This window comes from Rattus norvegicus, chromosome 1, assembly GCF_036323735.1.
Source record: "Rattus norvegicus strain BN/NHsdMcwi chromosome 1, GRCr8, whole genome shotgun sequence".
NCBI lineage: Eukaryota > Metazoa > Chordata > Mammalia > Rodentia > Muridae > Rattus > Rattus norvegicus.
Window position 1 is genome coordinate 248,961,934 of NC_086019.1, and position 19,312 is coordinate 248,981,245.

General features: G+C 42.1%; 1 protein-coding gene across 2 annotated transcripts in view; it reads right to left on the minus strand.

Annotated features, from left to right (window-relative positions):
- Cyp2c22 (cytochrome P450, family 2, subfamily c, polypeptide 22) overlaps positions 1 to 18,834 on the minus strand; it is a 39,625-nt gene extending 20,791 nt beyond the window's left edge. Inside the window, exons 1-4 of one of the 2 annotated variants that reach the window (NM_138512.2) lie at positions 18,824 to 18,834; positions 9,058 to 9,228; positions 6,295 to 6,457; positions 4,215 to 4,364 (exon numbers count right to left, since the gene is read on the minus strand). In NM_138512.2, the coding sequence (NP_612521.2) occupies positions 4,215 to 4,364; positions 6,295 to 6,457; positions 9,058 to 9,225 (481 nt within the window). In that variant the 5' untranslated portion in view covers positions 9,226 to 9,228; positions 18,824 to 18,834. Of the gene's footprint in view, positions 1 to 4,214; positions 4,365 to 6,294; positions 6,458 to 9,057; positions 9,270 to 18,823 lie in introns of those variants that run through there. The other variant, XM_039090531.1, reaches the window with a different exon arrangement.
- Between the last annotated feature and the right edge of the window lie 478 nt (positions 18,835 to 19,312).

The window sequence follows — 19,312 nt, forward strand, 5'->3', positions numbered from 1 at the left end:
AGGTAACCCAATCACAGAAAAACACACATGGTATGTACTCATTGATAAGTGGCTATTAGCCCAAATGCTTGAATTACCCTAGATCCACAGAACACATGAAACTCAAGAAGGATGACCAAAATGCAAGGGGTTGGGGATTTAGCTCAGCGGTAGAGCACTTGCCTAGCAAGCGCAAGGCCCTGGGTTCGATCCCCAGCTCTGAAAAAAAAGAAAGAAAGAAAAGAAAAATGCAAATGCTTCCTTCTTTAAAAAGGGAACAAGAGTACCCTTTGGAGAGAATAGGGAGGCAAAGTTTAGAACAGAGGCTGAAGGAACACTCATTCAGAGCCTGCCCCACATGTGGCCCATACATATACAGCCACCCAATTAGATAAGATGGATGAAGCAAAGAAGTACAAGCTGACAGGAACCGGATGTAGATCTCTCCTGAGAGACACAGCCAGAATACAGCAAATACATAGGCAAATGCCAGCAGCAAACCACTGAACTGAGATTGGGACCCTCGTTGAAGGAATCAGGACTGAAAGAGCTGAAGGGGCTTGAGACCCTATATGAACAACAATGCCAACCAACCAGAGCTTCCAGGGACTAAGCCACTACCCAAAGACTATACATGGACTGACCCTGGGCTCCAACTGCATAGGTAGCAATGAATAGCGTAGTAAGGGCACCAGTGGAAGGGGAAGCCCTTGGTCCTGCCAAGGCTGGACCCCCATTCAACGGGATTGTTGCGGGGAGGGTGGTAATGGGGAGAGGATGGGGAGGGGAACAACCATATAGAAGAGGAGGGGGAGGGGTTAGAGGGATGTTGGCCTGGAAACCGGGAAAGGGAATAACATTTGAAATGGAAATAAGAAATGCCCAAGTTAATAAAGATGGGGGGGGGGGGGGGAAAGACATTAAAAAAAAAAGCACTTTTATGTTTCTTCGTAGAGGACAACCAAAGAAAATTTAAAATCTTGAACTTGTCACTGATAATAGTATCTGGAGCTTTACTAGCTTTTATCAGAGCTTCATTGATTGAAGTTGGAATTTTGAACTTTAGAAGTTTTAGTTAACAATAACGTAGGGAGAAAGAAATTTGAATTCTTCTAACTTTCTAACTTGTGGGTCCTCAGTCTTTACATACCTTAAATTACTTTCTTAGACTTTACAATCTACATTTGTATACCTTAGAACACTGAGTTCTCCATGCTTATCTAGAGGCCCTTCCCAGACATTCCTTTCTACAAAAGGTATTTAATCTCTGGCCCACCCCGAGGAGGGGATATGCACCCATTTTCCACAATGAACAATCAATAAACAGTTTGGGACCAAAGCCTGTCTCTCTCATCAAGAACTGCCATGCGGAACATGGAAAAGGCGTTCATCCACAGAGTAGTCTCCCGAAGAAGGTCCCTCTGCACTCCTGGACAATCACCCTTAAGTTAAGGACAATTGTTGATGAGCAAAGCCAGAGTCCCATCACCCACCGCCACCCCCTCCTATCCCCCACGTTCCCACCTCCCTTAGACTTCCAGTGGTGTCTGGATGTCCAGGAGTCAGGGAACCCCAGCTTCGGCCTCAACCTATGTTGTTTTGCACTAGGGCAGAGGCCCCCGCCTTAAGCTGTGTTTTCCCACCCCCTGAGCAGTGTCTCCCCACTTTTCATAAGCATCTGATGATAGTATAGGGTAAATGCAATCTAGAATATCCATTTTTGCCTGCCCCAAGTGGCGTTCCCACACCCCAGCCGCAAGACAGATCTCAAGACCACCTTTACTGGCATGACTGAGGACCAAGTAGGGCAAGAGGAGCTTCCTGGAACACCGGTGCGACTTTTGTAGTACCGGCAGACAAAGCAGGCAGCTCCGGGTTACACTTATCCAGCAGAGAGAGATGAGAAAGCAGGCCAAGAGGACACAGTATTTTTAGTACAGACACCCAGAAAGGTGTAGCAGAGCTAGAGAGACACTTAGGGCACAGCCAAAGTGGAGGAATGGTTAGAACATGTAGAGGGAGAAAGTAGCTCAGAACAGAGACTCTAGAATTTGGGGTCAGAGTTCATGGAGGGCAGGAACCAGCAGAAACAATCTGTACATGCCTTAGGATAGTCAGATCAGCAGCTTGGTTCCGAGAGGCTGAGTTCCTTGAAAGGGAACTCATGTATGCCAATCCCAGGTTCCAGTACCAGATGAATGAAACAAGGAATAGAAAATGAAGGACATGACTGCTCCTAGGTATGGTGGAGGAGATGGTTTGTTATAGTTGTAAGAGAGCATGGCCAGAATCGAATCAAAGATATCTGGGAGATTCAGGAATGGACATGACCCTCGGCTGAACCATGTGAGGAGAGGAGGAAAGGGAGAAGGGAGAGACAGGAGAATAAAGGGTAGGTTAAGAAAAGAAGAAGAAGACCGGGAAACCAAATGGCTGTATTATATAAGGAAGGGCAGCTGGGAGAAAGGCAGCCCAGCCCAGATGCTGAAACATTCAGGGTAGGGGATGGGAAATGCCAGCTCTACCCAGTAGCAGGTAGAGATTGAGGGGTGTCCAGAGAATCCGGCACCGAGTCTGCTGTGGTATGCTAAATAGTTAGCCACAAAATATTATTCTAATACACTGGCAGAGAACTCAAAGATCTGCAATGACTTTCAGACACTGTAAACTTTATATTACTAACATCAAAGACTGAGATAAATCGCAGTTAATGTTCTAGAATCCAACAAAAGTTAAACACATGAGAGTAACCAAGAAAAGATATTTGAAAATGAACTAAAAGCATAATAAACACAATGCATGGAGTTTATTCCTTTCCAGGTCTGTGCATAGTTTGGTACACTACATTATCATCCAAACAACTCTTACTGACACACTCACTTCATTTCTTCAAATTATCCTCGGAGCAACCAGACTACACAAATACTCTCTGTAATAATTGCATTCTGCGACTGGATGTAGATCTGTCCTGAGAGACAAAGCCAGAATACGGCAAATACATAGGCGAACGCCATCATTAAACCACTGAACTGAGATCGGGACCCCCTTGAAGGAATCAGAGAAAGGACTGAAAGAGCTTGAAGGAGCTTGAGACCCCATCCATATGAACAACAATGCCAACCAACCAGAGCTTCCAGGGACTAAGCCACTACCCCAAAACTATACATGGACTGACCCTGGGCTCCAACTGCATAGGTAGCAATGAATAGCCTAGTAAGAGCACCAGTGGAAGGGGAAGCCCTGGGTCCTGCCAAGGCTGGACCCCCAGTGAACAGGATTGTTGGGGGGAGGGCGGTAATGGGGGGAGGATGGGGAGAGGAACAGCCATATAGAAGGGGAGGGGGAGGGGCTAGGAGGATGTTGGCCTGGAAACCGGGAAAGGGAATAACATTTGAAATGGAAATAAGAAATACCCAATTTAATAAAGATGGTGAAAAAATTTTAAAAAACTGCATTCTGCACAATACCAAAAATAAATGGTATAGAACATTGGTTTAAAACATAATAATTCTCCACAGAAAATAAAATAATATATTAATGATAGTTTTATAAAACATTTAAATCGTGAGGTCCTATGGACACACACACACACACACACACACACACACACACACACACATATTGACCCTTATTGACCCTGACTTTATCCCCTCCTGCCTGCTCTCCAGCCCACTCTTTCTCCTCCACCATATCCCACACCTGCATGTGCACACACACTCACTGAGCTCTGTACTGGGGCAGCTCCATCCTTTCAAACTTCCCCGTGTAAACAGTCGTACACTGACACTTTACACAGTTTGGCCACCCTGTAACATTTCTCAAAAGGCTATCAGAAAACTTTCTTACTTTTCAAAGTTGATGCAACCAAGATGTACGTCTTCCTTCCGGTGTGGATAGTTTGTCAGTTAGATGTGGGCCTGTTGCTAGACACAGCCTACCGAGGAAACAAACACGCTACGTCCATGTCTAACTTAAAAACACATTTCCTGTTGCCTATACCTTTGTTTCCTTCCATGATTACATGAAAAGAAGAACCATGGATAATACTAAAAGTTAATTGCACAAAAGTTGGTCAGTGAGGGTGCTGGAAAAACTGACATCATAACCATCTCATTTCTTACTGTTGTCATGGGAGCAGAGAAACCTTCAATTATACTCTGGCTCCATGTTTATAAAGAGCCTATTTGTAATAAAAGTTCATCTTCCATATCTGTTAATCATAGAAATAGATATACCATTGGTTTTTCTCAGTGCTTCCAGCAGATAAACAACTTCCTCCTGAATTCGGTTTTCAATAGTTCTCTTTCCCATCCCCATAGACCTTAAGACCATGAGGGAGAAACGCCGTGTTTGTTTCCATATTTCTCCATTGCTGAAGACAATGCCTGTTGGAACAAAAAGAAATCTGTTATCATGAATTCTAGTTGAGAGTACTCATCTCAGGAAATAACACTGGCTCCTGTGCAGGTGTAGACGACTTGTCAACCCCACCTTACCTGATACCCCTCTTAATGCAACCTAGTATTTCACCACTCGGGCTCTAGATTTCACATACTGAAGAGCTGGTTCCCACCAGTAACTTCTCAAAGCCTCAGTATAACTCTGTGAATCTTCAGTCTCCTCCATTTTGCTTACAAGGAGGATGTCAGCAAAGTGTTTCCTCTATGATCATATAGATTATAAATTGTAAGGAGGCAAAGTCAGGGCTAGCTTTTCTGCTTGTGAATTTTAGAACTATCAAGTGAGAATTCTCCAGAAAAAAATGAATACTGGATTATGATCAGGTGGTTGCTTAGTATGTTCAAGGCCTTGAGTGAAGACAAGGAATGGGTAAGATCTCACAACACTGTGTTCCTCAGATAAGGGGTATGTAAAGTAATTGACAAGTCCCTCTTTGTAGATTAAAATTTACTCTCTACTTTTTAAATTCTTGCATGTACTGTGAGATATTTGTATCTAAAAAGTTCAACAAAAATTCTCAAAATTAGAAACTGGAACAATGGGGTTGAGGATTTAGCTCAGTGGTAGAGCGCTTGCCTAGCAAGTGCAAGTACCTGGGTTCAGTCCTCAGCTCCAGAAAAAAATGTGATACTAAAGGAAGATAAACCCATAAAAAAAATAAACTTGTCAAGAAAATTTTAGAGAATGATACAGAGCAGCAAAAGATTCCTTGTCACTTTTTCCAGAACTCAGTTCTCCATCAGAAGACTGGAGAGCTTTATACCATCTCTAAAAACCAATAACTGATAGACAGTTAATTTCTCCATTTAGCACAGTTTCAACCTGTGGCTTGTCTGCTTATGAGTTAGAAAGGAGCTACCCGATCAGTGTAAAGGAGGATATTGAATATTCCTCCTTTCTAAGGTTATTGACATGTGTAATAATACACCCTCCTAATCTTGGGCAGCATGCCAGATGGCCTAATCAGCCATGCAACCTTGAAAGACAAGCACTGCCGTGCAGTGCTATGTGAGGCTGTGGTGATTTATAGGTTAATTATTGTAACTATGCTTTCAACTTAGTCTAGTTTTAGCCTAGATGGGTTTGCTGGGATATAATCTCATTGTGACTTGAGAAACATCTGCACTAAAGTTTCAAAAACATTTCCAAGCGGTTGAATTAGTTTCCTGGATAAAACAACCTCTCCACTCTCAACATTTCTCAGTTTCTTATAGTTCTTTGTGTCAAGAGGGGATAGAGGAGCCAAATTCACTAATGGATGCTGTGTCTGTGTACACATATCACACCAAAGGCCACTAAAATCTACTAATACACGTTAGTCAAGATTTATGCAAACATAAAGAAAATGAAGTCACATTTACATGAAAGTGTAAATTATTATTTCAAGTAAAAGAATCCAGACTTTTAAAAACAAATACCACATTTTTTTCTGTTATAGAGAACCTAGAGATATATGTTTATGTGCTTGTATTTGTGTATGATGTGTGTGTGAGCAAGTCTGTATGCATGTGTTTCACATGCACACACACATGTGAAAGAAGAGAGCCCATAAGAGAGGCAGAAGACATCTAAGAGGGGGAGGTGAAAAGAGGAGGTAATGTGTGCATGCAGAGATGGGGCTCCTGGGAAGAGGAAGGGAATCGGTAATAGGAATAGGAATGGGAGAGAGTAGTCGAATGGTGACTAAAGCCAAGGTTGCAAAAAAAAAAAATGATATAAGAAAGTGTGTCTCATGTGCTACCTTTAAATTGTTCTGAATTTTTACAAAGTCACTTCTGGCTTCTCGGTTTTCTTCCCTATTTAGCTTCATTGCCACTTGTACAGTCCTGGATACGTCCAAACAAAGAGCCATACCTAACCCTTGGCTGACTTTACTGAGCATTGACGAATGCATTTTATCAGAAAACTCTTCTCCCCGGTCAATCAGAGCTTCTTTCAATACTTCATATCCATACAGCACCACAGTGGGCTTCATGCCCAGATACATGGTGAACACAGGCCCGTACTCTTTTGCTAGCTGAAAACAGAGCAGAGTGATCAGAGAGGGTGATATTTTCATTCGTACTGCACAGATATTTTAATATTTGCCAACTCACTAACATTACATGCAGTAGTTTCATAATATATGACATTTAAATGGCCGTTATCACTGTGCTCTTGCCAACATTGCTGTTACTACTGTTCTCCAGTGCAACACAGCCTGTGATAATATTTACTCAAATTTTTTACCTTTTCTGATAAACCTACATTTGCATCAGATTTCTACTCCTGCCTACTCTTACAATGGACACTGTGCTTCTCTTCCTGAGTTTATGGTATTTCTCTCAGTCACCACGCTGTACACTAGTAGTCATCTCCCGCCATCCCTTCTCTATGCCATCCATACACTGACAGTTGTGAGTTCTAACAGCATTGAGAACAAAGCAAGTTGGACATGCCTGCTATCCAGGCTATCCCTTCTACAGGGTTTTATATATTGTAATCTCTCTTATAATCAGCCACATGCATAGTATCTGATACCAAGCAGCCATCCACTGCTGTTTAATGCAAAAACAGTCAACTCCCATTGCTGAATATATAATATATATTATATTACATAATATATAATGATATGTTAGAGAAATACAAAGTAAAGCTCAGAAAGATTTTAAGATTTGCCTCAGGCCATGAGTTAATTCAGAGCTCCCAGCCCAGGAAGAAGAACCTATGGAGGCAGTGAGTTCCCTGGTGACTGACTGTCTCAGAGAAAAGATGGATTTCTGGTCACCCCTTCATGTTTCAGCCACCATGTGAATGAATGATAGAGAAGTCATTGACTCATTATCCGGAAAATTTAATGAGAACTCTAAGAATTATTGAAACCTTGCTTATGTCCTTGACTCCAAATCGTTATAGAAAAAATGTAGACTTGAGACGGTATAAATTAATATGTTTTGTAACTGAACACAGCCCCTCCTGCATTACAGTTCATCAGAGAATAACTGATGGACTGAAAGGGACCTGGGACAGATTGTGAACATGGATTCTGCTGCCCCTGACTGTCACAAAACACTTCCTGGATCCTGTCTCCTCCAACCTCTATGCAGAGCACAGACTTGGACTTGCATTAAAATTTTTGTTTTCATTCTTGGGCTGGAAATATAGTTCTGTATATAAAGGACTCAGTGTTCTTCCATAAAACGGAGCACTGTCATGCACACATGCAATCCTAGTGTTCCCACCACAGGAAGGAAGACAGACTAGAGAATCCCCAGAAGCTCGAGTCCAGCTAGGCTGAGATACACAATAACTGACAAAGAACACTGTCTCAAATAAGGTGACAAGCAGGACACCTCTGACTGCCACGGGATGATTGTAGTACATATGTGTCCACACTCAAACACACGTATCCACACACATATGCATGCATGTACATGTTATGCACACACACACACACCTTCATTCTCAAGCTGGACCTCCAGGTGCCTGAGTAACTAAAACAGAATAAATACATCTCTGACCTCAGGTGGTAACCTGTCTTCTTGACCTTAAAGTGTGATTCTGTTGGACTCTGAGTGCAGGCTAGAAAAGCATTCAAGTGTTTATCCTAAGAAGCTAATTCTCCTGCCTGAATATTGAAACCATCAGCGTAAGATCCTGTCTCAGAGCCTTTATAGTTACCCCGGAAGCCTTCAACAACGATGTTAAAACAACCAGGAACAGGCAAGCTCACTCTGTGGAGAAAATACCCTCTAAACAAGGGCAGTCATCTCCCGGGAACTAAGGCACCAATCCAGAATCCCAAGAGATTATCCCTGAGCAGTTTAACAACTTCCTGAACACAAAAAGAAATCCGCTTCCTCTGTACCAAATAGGCATTGTCCCCTATCCTGAAGAACTAGAAGCTTCCTCTACACTGATCAATAAGACCATGCTGTGCAAACACCTCAAGCTTTGTCTTTGTTTTTCACCTGTATAAAACCTCAAGACTGCCAACCTAAAGGAAGCCGCTGGATCTATCTCTTTATCTATCTATCTATCTATCTATCTATCTATCTATCTATCATCTATCTATCTATCTATCTAAGTGGCCACTGTGATATTAAAATATCTTTCCTTGCCTTACTGTAAACCTGTATTCCTACACTTAAAAGAAAACTTCTTGCTTGGCTCCTGGTAACATCTGATGCAGTCTGGAACCGCATATTATTTATTCTAAGGATGTATAATTCACTCATTAAAAAACCACTAATGGGGGGATGGTGTTTAGAGATGGTTTAGTGGTTAAGAACACTGACAATTCTTCCAGAGGTCCTGAGTTCAATCCCCAGCCACCACGTGGTGGCTCACAACCATCTGTAATGGAATCTGGTGCCCTCTTCTGGTGTGTCTGAAGACAGTGACAGTGTACTCACATACATAAAATAAATAATTTTCTTTAAGAAAAAGGAAGAAGAAAAGAAAGAGAGAGAGAGAGAAGTAAAGAAAGAAAGAAAGAAAGAAAAGAAAGAAAGAAAGAAAGAAAAGAAAGAAAGAAAGAAAAGAAAGAAGGAAGGAAAGAGAAAGAAAGAAAGAAAGAAAGAAAGAAAGAAAGAAAGAAAGAAAGAAAGGCACTGAAAGGAAACGAATCACACTTACCATGCACATAGATTTGCTGATATTTTTAACACCCACTTGCAAAATATTGCCAAAAATTGGTAGAGGAGTGGGACCAGGTGGGAGCTTCCTTCTGACATGGTGCTGATTCCATAGAAAAAGAAAAACCAAACAAGAAAGCCAAATCCCCAGAAAAATGAAGAGAGCCATTGGCTCACTGGGAACAAACACACTGGAAAGCTTGGGCTCCAAGGGTCTATAAATGCAACTTCAGAAAGTACACAGTGTTTGGACTTTGAGTATGACCTCATTATCTTTAGTACACTTTGATCTGTTTAAACAAAACTGCCCGTTCCTAACACTTCTTTTTCTAAAATTAGCAATTGTAAAAATGTGTGTCGTTTCAACATAACTCTCCTTTCTTTAAAAGGCACTGTGGATGCCTATGGTTTTTTTTCTTCTTTCTTTTTATTCTTTCACCTCTTATACACTACAACCTGACCACAGTCTCCCTTCTTTCCATTTCTCCCAATCCTCCTCACAACCTCACCTCTCCGCTTGCCCCGCTGTTCTTCCATTTCTCTTCAGAAAATGGCAGATCTCCCAGGGATTCAACCAGACATGACATAATAAGATGTGGCAGGACTAGACACAAACCCTCATATAAAGGCTGGATGGGGCAACTAAGAGGAAAGGGTCCCAAAAGCAAGCAAAAGAATCCCTGTTCAGTCTCCGTGAGCCCTTATGACCCCTGCCTAGTTGATTCTGTGTCCTTGACCCCTCTGACTCTACAAACCTTCCTCCCTGTCTTCTTCAGAGTCCCCCTGAGCTCTGCCTAATGTTTGTCTTTGCATCTGGACCCCATTCTCAGTCCAGGGGTTGGCTGTGAGCATCTGCCCCAGTATTTGTCAGGCTCTGACAAAGCCTCTCAGGAGACAGTTATATCAGGCACCTGTCCGCATGCACTTCTTGGCATCAGAAATACTGTCTGGGTTTGGTGACTGTATATTGGATGGATTCCCCAGGTGGGACAATTTCTGGAGAGCCTTTCTTTCAGCTCTGCTCCATACTTTGTCTCCATATTTCCTCCTGTGAGTATTTTGTTCCCACTTCTAAGAAGGACTGAAGCATCTGTACTTCGGTCTTCCTTCTTCTTGAGCTTCATGTGGTCTGTAAATTGTGTCTTGAGTACCCAGCTTTTAGGCTAATATCCACCTATCAGTGAGTGCATACCACGTGTGTTCTTTTGTGATTGGGTTACCTCACTCAGAATATTTTCTAGTTCCATCCATTGGCCTAAGAATTTCATGAAGTCATTGTTTTTAATGGATGAAGCTTACTCCATTGTGTAGATGCACTATATTTTCTGTATCCATTCCTCTGTTGAAAAACATCTAGGTTTTTCCAGCTTCTGGCTCTTATAAATAAGACTGCTATGAACATAGTGGAGCATGTGACTGTGTTATATGTTGGAGCATCTTTTGGATGGAGTGGTATAGCTGGGTCCTCAGATAGTACTATATCCAACTTTCTGGGGAACCTCCAGACTGATTTCCAGAGTACTTGTACCAGTTTGCAATCCCACCAACAATGAAGGAGTGTTCCTCTTTCTCCACATCCTCACCAGTATCTGCTGTCACCTGAGGTTTTTATCTTAACCATTCTGACTGGCATGATGTGGAATCTCAGGGTTGTTTGGATTTGCATTTCCCTGACAACGAAGGATGTTGAACATTTCTTTAGGTCCTTTGAATCTATTTGATATTCCTCAGTTGAGAATTCTTTGTTTAGTTCCCTACCCCATTTTTAATAGGGTTATTTGATTCTCCACAGTCTAACTTCTTGACTTTTTTGTATATAATAGATATTAGCCCTCTATCTCATGTAAGATTGGGAAAGATCTTTTCCCAATCTGTTGGTTGCTGTTTTGTCCTATTGACAGTGTCCCTTGCCATACATAAGAAGCTTTGCAATTTTATGAAGTCCCATCTGTCAATTGTTGATCTTAGAGCATAAGGCATTGGTGTTCTGTTCAGGAAATTTTCCCCAGTGCCCATGTGTTCTTCCACTCTCTCTTCTATTAGTTTCGGTGTATCTGGTTTTATGTGGAAGTCTTTGATCCACTAGGACTTGAGCTTTGTACAGGGTGATAATAATGGGTCTATTTGCATTCTTCTCCATGGTGACCTCCAGTTGAACCAGCACCATTTGTTGAAAATGCTCTTTTTTCCACTGGGTGGTTTTACTTCCTTTGCCAAGGATCAAATGAACATAGGTGTGTGGGTTCATTTCTGGGTCTTCAATTCTATTCCACTGGTCTATCTGCCTATCTCTGCACCAATACCATACAGTTTTATCAGTATTGCTCTGTAATACTGCTTGAGGTCAGGGATGGTGAGTGCCCCAGAAGTTCATTTGTGGTTGAGAATAGTTTTTCTTATCCTGGGTTTTTTCCTATTCTAAATGAATTTGAAAATTGCCTTTTCTAACTCTATTAAGAATTGATTTGGAATTTTGATGGGGATTGCATTGAATCTGTATATTGCTTTCCATGGGAGATCTTTCCGTCTTCTGGGATCTTTGGTTTCTTTATTCAGAGACTTGAAGTTTTTGTCATACAGATCTTTCACTTCCTTGGTTAGAGTCACACCAAGGTATTTTATATTGTTTGTGACTATTGTGGAGGGTGTCATTTCCCTAATTTCTTTCTCAGCCTGTTTATCCTTTGAGTAGAGGAAGGTTACTGATTTGTTTGAGTTAATTTTATATCCAGTCACTTTGCTGAAGTTGTTTATCAGCTGTAGGATTCCTCTGGTGGAATTTTTGAGGTTACTTAAGTATACTATCGTATCATCTACAATAGTGATATTTTGACTTCATCCCTTCCAATTTGTATCCCTTTGGCCTCTTTTTGTTCTCTAATTGCTCTGGCTAGACTTCAAGAACTATATTGAATAGGTAGGGAGAGAGTGGGCAGCCTTGTCCAGTCCCTGATTTTAGTGGGATTGCTTCAAGTTTCTCTCCATTTAGTTTGATTTTGGCTACTGGTTTGCTGTACATTGCTTTCACTATGTTTAGGTATGGGCCTTGAATTTCTGATTTTTCCAAGACTTTTACCATGAAGGGATGTTGAATTTTGTCAAATATTTTCTCAGCATCTAATGAGATGATCATGTGGGTTTTTTTCCATTTGAGTTTGTTTATATAGTGAATTATATTGATGAAAATTTCTATATATTGAACCATCCCTGCATCCCTGGTATGAAGCCTACTTGATTATGATAGATGATCATCTTGATGTGTTCTTGAATACAGTTTGTGAGAATTTTAATGAGTATTTTTGCATAGATATTCATAAGGGAGATTGATCTGAAGTTCTCTGTTGTTAAAGGGTCTTTGTGTGGTTTAAACCCACACAGAGTTATCATTGAGTAGAACATTGTTCAGCTTCCATGTGTATGTGGGCTTTTTGTTGTTTTTGCTGTTATTGAAGACCTGCTGTAGTCCATGGTGATCTAATAGGATCCACGGGATTATTTCAATCTTCTTATATCTGTTGAGGCCTGTTTTGTGATTGATTATATGGTCAATTTTGGAGAAGGTACCATGAGGTGCTGAGAAGGTATATTCTTTTGTTTTAGGATGAAATGTCCTATAGATATCTGTTAAATTTGTTTGGTTCATAGCTTCTGTTAATTTCACTATGTATCTGTTTAGTTTCTGTTTCCATGATCTGTGCATTGCTGAGAATGGGCTGTTGAAGTCTCCCACTATTATTGTGTGAGTGGGTTCCCTTGCATTTGGAGCATAGATGTTCAGAATCCAATTTCTTTATGGAAGCACTTAGTGCTATGAACTCTTAGCACTGTTTTCATTGCATCCCATAAGTTTGGGTATTTTGTGCATTCATTTTCATTGAATTCTGGGAAGTCTTTAATTTCTTTATTTCTGCCTTGACCCTGTAGTCATTCAGGGTTGTTCTGTTTCTGTGTTTTTAGGCTTTCTGATGTCTGTGCTGTTGTTGAAATCCAGCTATAATCAGAAGTGGTCTGATATGATACAGGGGGTTATTCTAACTTTCTTGTATCTGTTGAGACTTGTTTTGTGATGTGGTCTGGCCCCCTATTGATGTCCATGAGCTATGCTAATGCTGAGAACAATGTTGATTTCCTTCCCCTGTGCTGCTGATGAGTGTTGTGATGGTGACTGTGGTCCATGCAGCAGAGGAAGCCAGAGTGATGTCTGTGGTCTTTACTGCCACAGGAGAGCATGTTGTCAATGCCGCATGCTGATACCAGGAACTGTGTGTGTGGATGTCTGTGCTCCAGGATGTTGCCAGGAACCTAGAAGTTTTCTGAGACATTTCCTCCTCCTACCAATAGCTCCCAAAAAGTAGCAGCCTAGATAAAAAGCTATGGAAGAGAACTCTTAAATATTGTGATAAGGATAAAGTATAGCTCTCCAGAACTAATGGCTTCTGGCAAGGGTACAGATGGAGAAGGGTTCTGGTTTCTTTATGGGGAGGCCACCAGGAGTTTGACCATGTCCCAATGAGTACATGGGCAACACAAATTGAACTTAATTACTTTTCTTCTTCTTTTTTTCAGTTTTGAGGGGGCATCCCAAGGGTACAGGGGCAGACCTAAGAAGACTGGGAAGTGAGGGTGCTCAGGGTTCATGACATAAAATTCCCAAATAATCAATAAAAATATTATAATAAAAACCACAAACAATAACAGACAGGGCAATATGTCTCCTCCAGAGCCCAGCTAACCTACCACAGCAGGTCTTGAATATTCCAGCATAGTTGATGCACAAGGAAATGACTCTAAAACCAACTAAGTGAAGATAGTAGAGGTCCTTCAAGAGGAAATGGATAAATCTCTTAAAGAAATCCAAGAAAGCACAAACTAACAATCGGAGGAGATGAATAAATCTCTTAGAAAAATTGAGGAAAGGTGTAGGTGGGGGTGAAGATACCCAGAGGCCCAGCAATAAGTAATATGAGCAAATAAGTAGTGGAGAGATGGCAGAGAAGGAAAGGCAGAGCTGTGTGTGTGGACAGTGAAGAGAAACAGTGCTGGAGAGGCAAGGGTAGTGATGAACAGTCTGATAGAGGTAGCCTGTGCTGCCACTGAGGCCATAGAGAGATCCTGGCTCTTGCTACCACCCAGAATATGTCTATTTCCTTGGGCCTGCAGCAGCAGTGGGTCTCTACAAATGTCTGTGGCTCCATGTTACCATCAAAGGCCAGGTGGACATCCCTGGTCTGGGCTGTGGCCTAGGACCATGTTGATGTCAGTGGACTGTTCAGAGCTGGCCCTGCCCATCACTGGCTGCAGCACTTATAAAACCAGGCTCCACACCTTCACCCCCACATCACCACCACCACCACCACACTGGGCAGAACAGTAGAGCTGGCCCTGGTGAAGGGGATATGAGCAAGGTGGCCTGAGGGCATGAACACAGGATAGCTGGACCCACCCTTCATCTGTTGTATGGTGATATGGGTAAGACAGAGATGCCCTCCCTGCACCCCCTTGCATTCTACTCCCTCTGGCAGGTGGGAGAACTGGCCCCAGGGTCACATGAGCAGGAGAGCTGGCCCTGCTCCTCACCATCTGCAGCACTCAGGAGAGTAGGCCCTGCGCCTTACCTGGGTAATACAATACAGCTGACCCTGAGTTAGATGCCCCCGAAGGCATGAATTCAGGAGTTCTGACGCCATCCTTCATCTACCATGTACTGTCATGGGCAAGCGAAGAGATTCCCTCCCCAATCTTGTCCCTTGCTACCTAGGGTAAGTAGGAGAGCTGGCCCTGAGGTAACGAGTCTAGGAGAGCTGGCCTGCTCCTTGCCAGCTACAGCATTGGGTGAGCAAATTGGGCAGTGCTGGAGAGCTAATACTGGTGGTAAAGCATGCTGGAGAGTTGGTTGTCTGCCCAAGTCAGCAACTACCCAAGCTCAGATCCAAAAACTACATATTACCCCACCCCAACAGCTACTCCATGAACTGCTAGAACACATGAAGGGGCCGGAAGTCCTGCAGATCCAAAGAAGCAGGATCTCCACAACTGAGGGCAACAACAGGATAGCCAAGCGCCCTGGTGAGGATCTAGTGTTGATGATATAGCATAAGCCAGAGGCCTCGAACCAGACCAATGAGCATCCCAGTGAACATCTGCAAGGAAAGATGTATGGATAGAGGGTATACTATGTGACACTATGACACATTACAACTTCCATGACAAGATTTTTTTTCTTTTTTGTGTTTTTTGATGTTGATGTTTTGTTTTCTTTGTTTTTTTTTTTAAAGAGGGTAAGTTGTAAAGGCAGATATGAAGAGACGGGAATTTGAGTCAGATTGTGGCACATGATGTGAAAATTGCAAAGAATCAATAATTTTTAATTAATTTCAAAAGATAACGCAACCTGAGGGAATTCTGGAAATGAAAAACATAGTAATTTGAGCAAGAATTACAGAGCAAACTTCACCAACAGAATACAAAAGTTGGAAGAAAGAATCTCAGGCATTGAAGATACAGTATAAGAAACGTAAAATCTAAAAACATCATGACACAAAACACTTAGAAAATCTGGGACACTATGAAAAGAACAAACCTAAGAAGAGTAGAATAGAGGAAGAGGATGAATCCCAGTTCAAAGATGCAGAAATGTTTTCAACAAAATCTTAGGAGAAATGTTTTCTAATCTAAAGGAGATGCCTATAAAGTTACAAGAAGTGGGGGCTGGAGAGATAGCTCAGCCGTTAAGAGCACTGACTGCTCTTCCAGAGGTCCTGAGTTCAATTCCCAACAACCACATGGTGGCTCATAACCATCTGCAATGAGATCTGGCGCCCTCTTCTGTCCTGTAGGTATATGTGCAGGCAGAACACTGTGTAGATAATAAAGCTTTTTTTAAAAAAAGATACAAGAAGCACAAATAATACTAAATAGGTTAAATCAGAAAAAGAAGCCCTCTCAGCACATAATAATAAAAACACTAAACATACAGAACTAAGGAAGAATAATAAAAGCTGCAAGCGAAAAAGTGAAAAAGAGAAAGTAACATATAAAGGCCCTGCACTTACTTCTCAATAGAGACTCGTATTAGAATTACACCTGAGAGTTTTAGCACAGAATTCTAGCAGCCTTCCAAAGAAGAGTGAATGCCAATATTCTTCAATTTATTCTACAAAATAGAAACAGAAGGAATGGCACCCAATTGATATTTTTGAGGTCACAGTCATACTGATACCCAAAACACACAAAGATTCAACAACGAAAGAGAATTACAGACCAATTTCCCTCATGAACACAGTTGTAAAACTGCCCGATAAAATGTCACAAACCAAATCCAATAACACACCAGGAAATCATCCACCATGATCAGGTAGGCTTCATCCCAGAGATGCAGGGATAGTTCAACATACAAAAACCAATAAACGTCATGTACTATTTAAAGAACACTGAAAGATAAAGGCCATTTGATCATCTCATTAGATACCAAAATGCCTTTGATAAAATCCAATACTATTTCATTATAAAAGTCCTGGGGAGATCAGGCATACAGGGGAACATATTGCAACATAATAAAGACAACTTACAGCAGGGATTACTGGTAGGAAAATGATGTGTTTGCCAAAATAACTCACACACCGGTGTGGAAGGGAGAGATCTGTTGTTATCCCAGGCTGACTCCAAAAAACCTCCAGAGTGGCAGAGCTCTGGAACATGGCTTCATCTTATATAGCCTATTGTGTGTTGTTCCTATGAGCTTTTTATTTTCCTTAGAGACAATAGACTAACTCTGCACCTTCTCCAGATGCCAGCCCTAGAACGTCCACTTTCTTTTCCCATCCTCTTGCATAATGCACAAAACCCAAGATGTGCAGAAACTGACCAGAGACAACTTCACGTGTAAATAAAATTGGATGTTACCTGGATGGATCTAGGAGGTGCTTATAATCTTGTGAGAGAGATTGCATATAGGGCTACATCCTGCCTCTCTACCAGGGGTGGGGGGGGGGTGTAACCAAGGGCCGCTGGCATGCCACAGAGAGGAAGCAGAGCAAAGTCTGAAATGGGGAGTCCACAGGAGTTCCCAGTTTCCTCTCTGGGTACCCAGGCACCGCTGGTATACTGCCAGCAGGGGGAGTCAGGAACCTGGAGGGGAGTCCAATGGCTGTTTCCCCTCTCTAGAAATGAGTGCAGAGAGTTCTGGAGAGGCTGGAGGAAAGAAAGCCGTCCTTAGGAGTTTTAGATGTGGCTCTTTAAGGCAAAAAAGCCTTTGCCATGGCAGTCATTAACAAAGCAGTTCTCAGAGACGATCCTTGCTTGTTCACAGTTGCTTTATTTGATGGTGGTTGTGAATGCACACACTTTATTTGGGGTCAACCAGGGATTATATACCTTTTGGGGGAAGGAATACCCAGAAAGGGAACTTCATTGGCTGAAGTCTCAAGGTTACCTAGACATCTCGATAGCATGGAAAATAACTCCAGCTACTTGACTGAGTGCCCATGGTCCTCTCAGTGGGATGTCCTGGTTATGTGTTCCAGAGCCAGGTACAGAGATGGGTAGGCTCCACTCCTGGCATTCTCAAATCTCTGAGATTCCCAGGGTTTGAGTTTGTTCAACTTCACCAGTTCTTATGCCTGTCCCACATGCAATACCATCACATTGAGGGGAACATAGGCCAGAAGGAAACCGGGGTCACATGGAGACCCTAAAACAAAGGAAATTGGAAGTTAATATACAATCTTCATACAGACCTTAACTCTAGAAATTAAAACAGTTGGGAGTGAAAGGTACCTAGTCAGGCATCAGCACTACGTGCCCTCCATGGGCCTGAAAGATATTTTATCGTGGGTTTCCTAAACAAACTACCTAATATGCTCCATCTTATCGTTAATTGTTTACTTATTAACTTTCCACATGCTCTTTTTTCTCTATGTTCATAAAATACATAAATTCATAAAATAAAAACATGTGCGTACAGGACATTTCCTTACTGCACTAACATCTATCTTAACCTAACTTTTTTTTAACAATAGTGAGACTACAATTTTACCAGATTAGGTATAACACTGGAAGCTTTGCACAGTGGGAGAGTTTGCCTTTATAGGCTCAACCCAACTGTGTTTCAAGCAGTCACCATTACAACAAACTGCCAGATACCACACTAACTCATCCCAGAGTCAACTTCGGGATGCTTCCTCCACCTCCATAAAGTCACAAGAAGTGGTCACCAGCCACAGGGAAGAGTCAAGGGACAGGCACAGAACCAGCAGGCAAGGTGACCGAAGGGTCAGGCTAAAGCGGCTTGCATAATATCCTCGGCCCTTCAACCCCACGAAGGGTCGATCTTGCAGGTAGATGTCTGGCCTCACTCACTGTTGAGACAACAGAGTCCAAGTTGTAACTGACCATTCTGCCACCTGTAGCTCAGCCAGGGTTTGTGTCCTTAGCCATTGTGTAGAAGCGTGCAACGAGCTATCATATGAAAAGTGTAAAGTTCTTTCAATAGCCTTGGTATTACATCAGTAAGCTGCCTTTTTTTTTTTCTTTACTAACTTGAGTATTTCTTATTTACATTTTGATTGTTATTCCCTTTCCCGGTTTTCAGGTCAACATCCCCCTAACCCTGTCCCCATAAAGAACCTCTTCGCTTCTCAAACCGAGGGATCGCATGGTATGAACTGGAGATCACCTTGGTCAGCTGTCCGCAGAGATAGACATCGCAGCACAGAGTTGCTGCAACTTCCTGGTGGAGTCATCCAGAGTTCATTGCCATTTCCCAGTACCTGTCTTGTTGTAACATGAACCAGAATGGGAGCAGAGGTCACTGATACAGCCTTTGCCTAACAAGCCCCGGGTTTGACCCCAGCATTGCAAAACAAGTAAACAGACTACTGAAAACTATTCATTCCAGACCCATGACTCCTCTAAGAATGACAAAATTGTGCGATTTCAAACCCATCCCCTTCCTTGATGAGCAATGGTTTATTTATATATGCATTCATTTGTGAGCTGTGATTCTTGTGGATTTTGAAGAATATTTCTTTATTTGGAGATGAGCTTTTGCAGGGCATCTTGTGATGCAAGGGGAAATGAGATGTTTCAAACTTTCTTATTAACCATCATAGTTCTTATCTTACTACCCAAGGCAACTGAGGAGATGCCATGCCAATCACCAAGCATGCTTGTGACAACTATATTCAGAGGTCAGGAAAATATGCACTGGTCCCTATATTCACTCACTCTAACAGAGAGGCCATATTGGTGTTTCATAT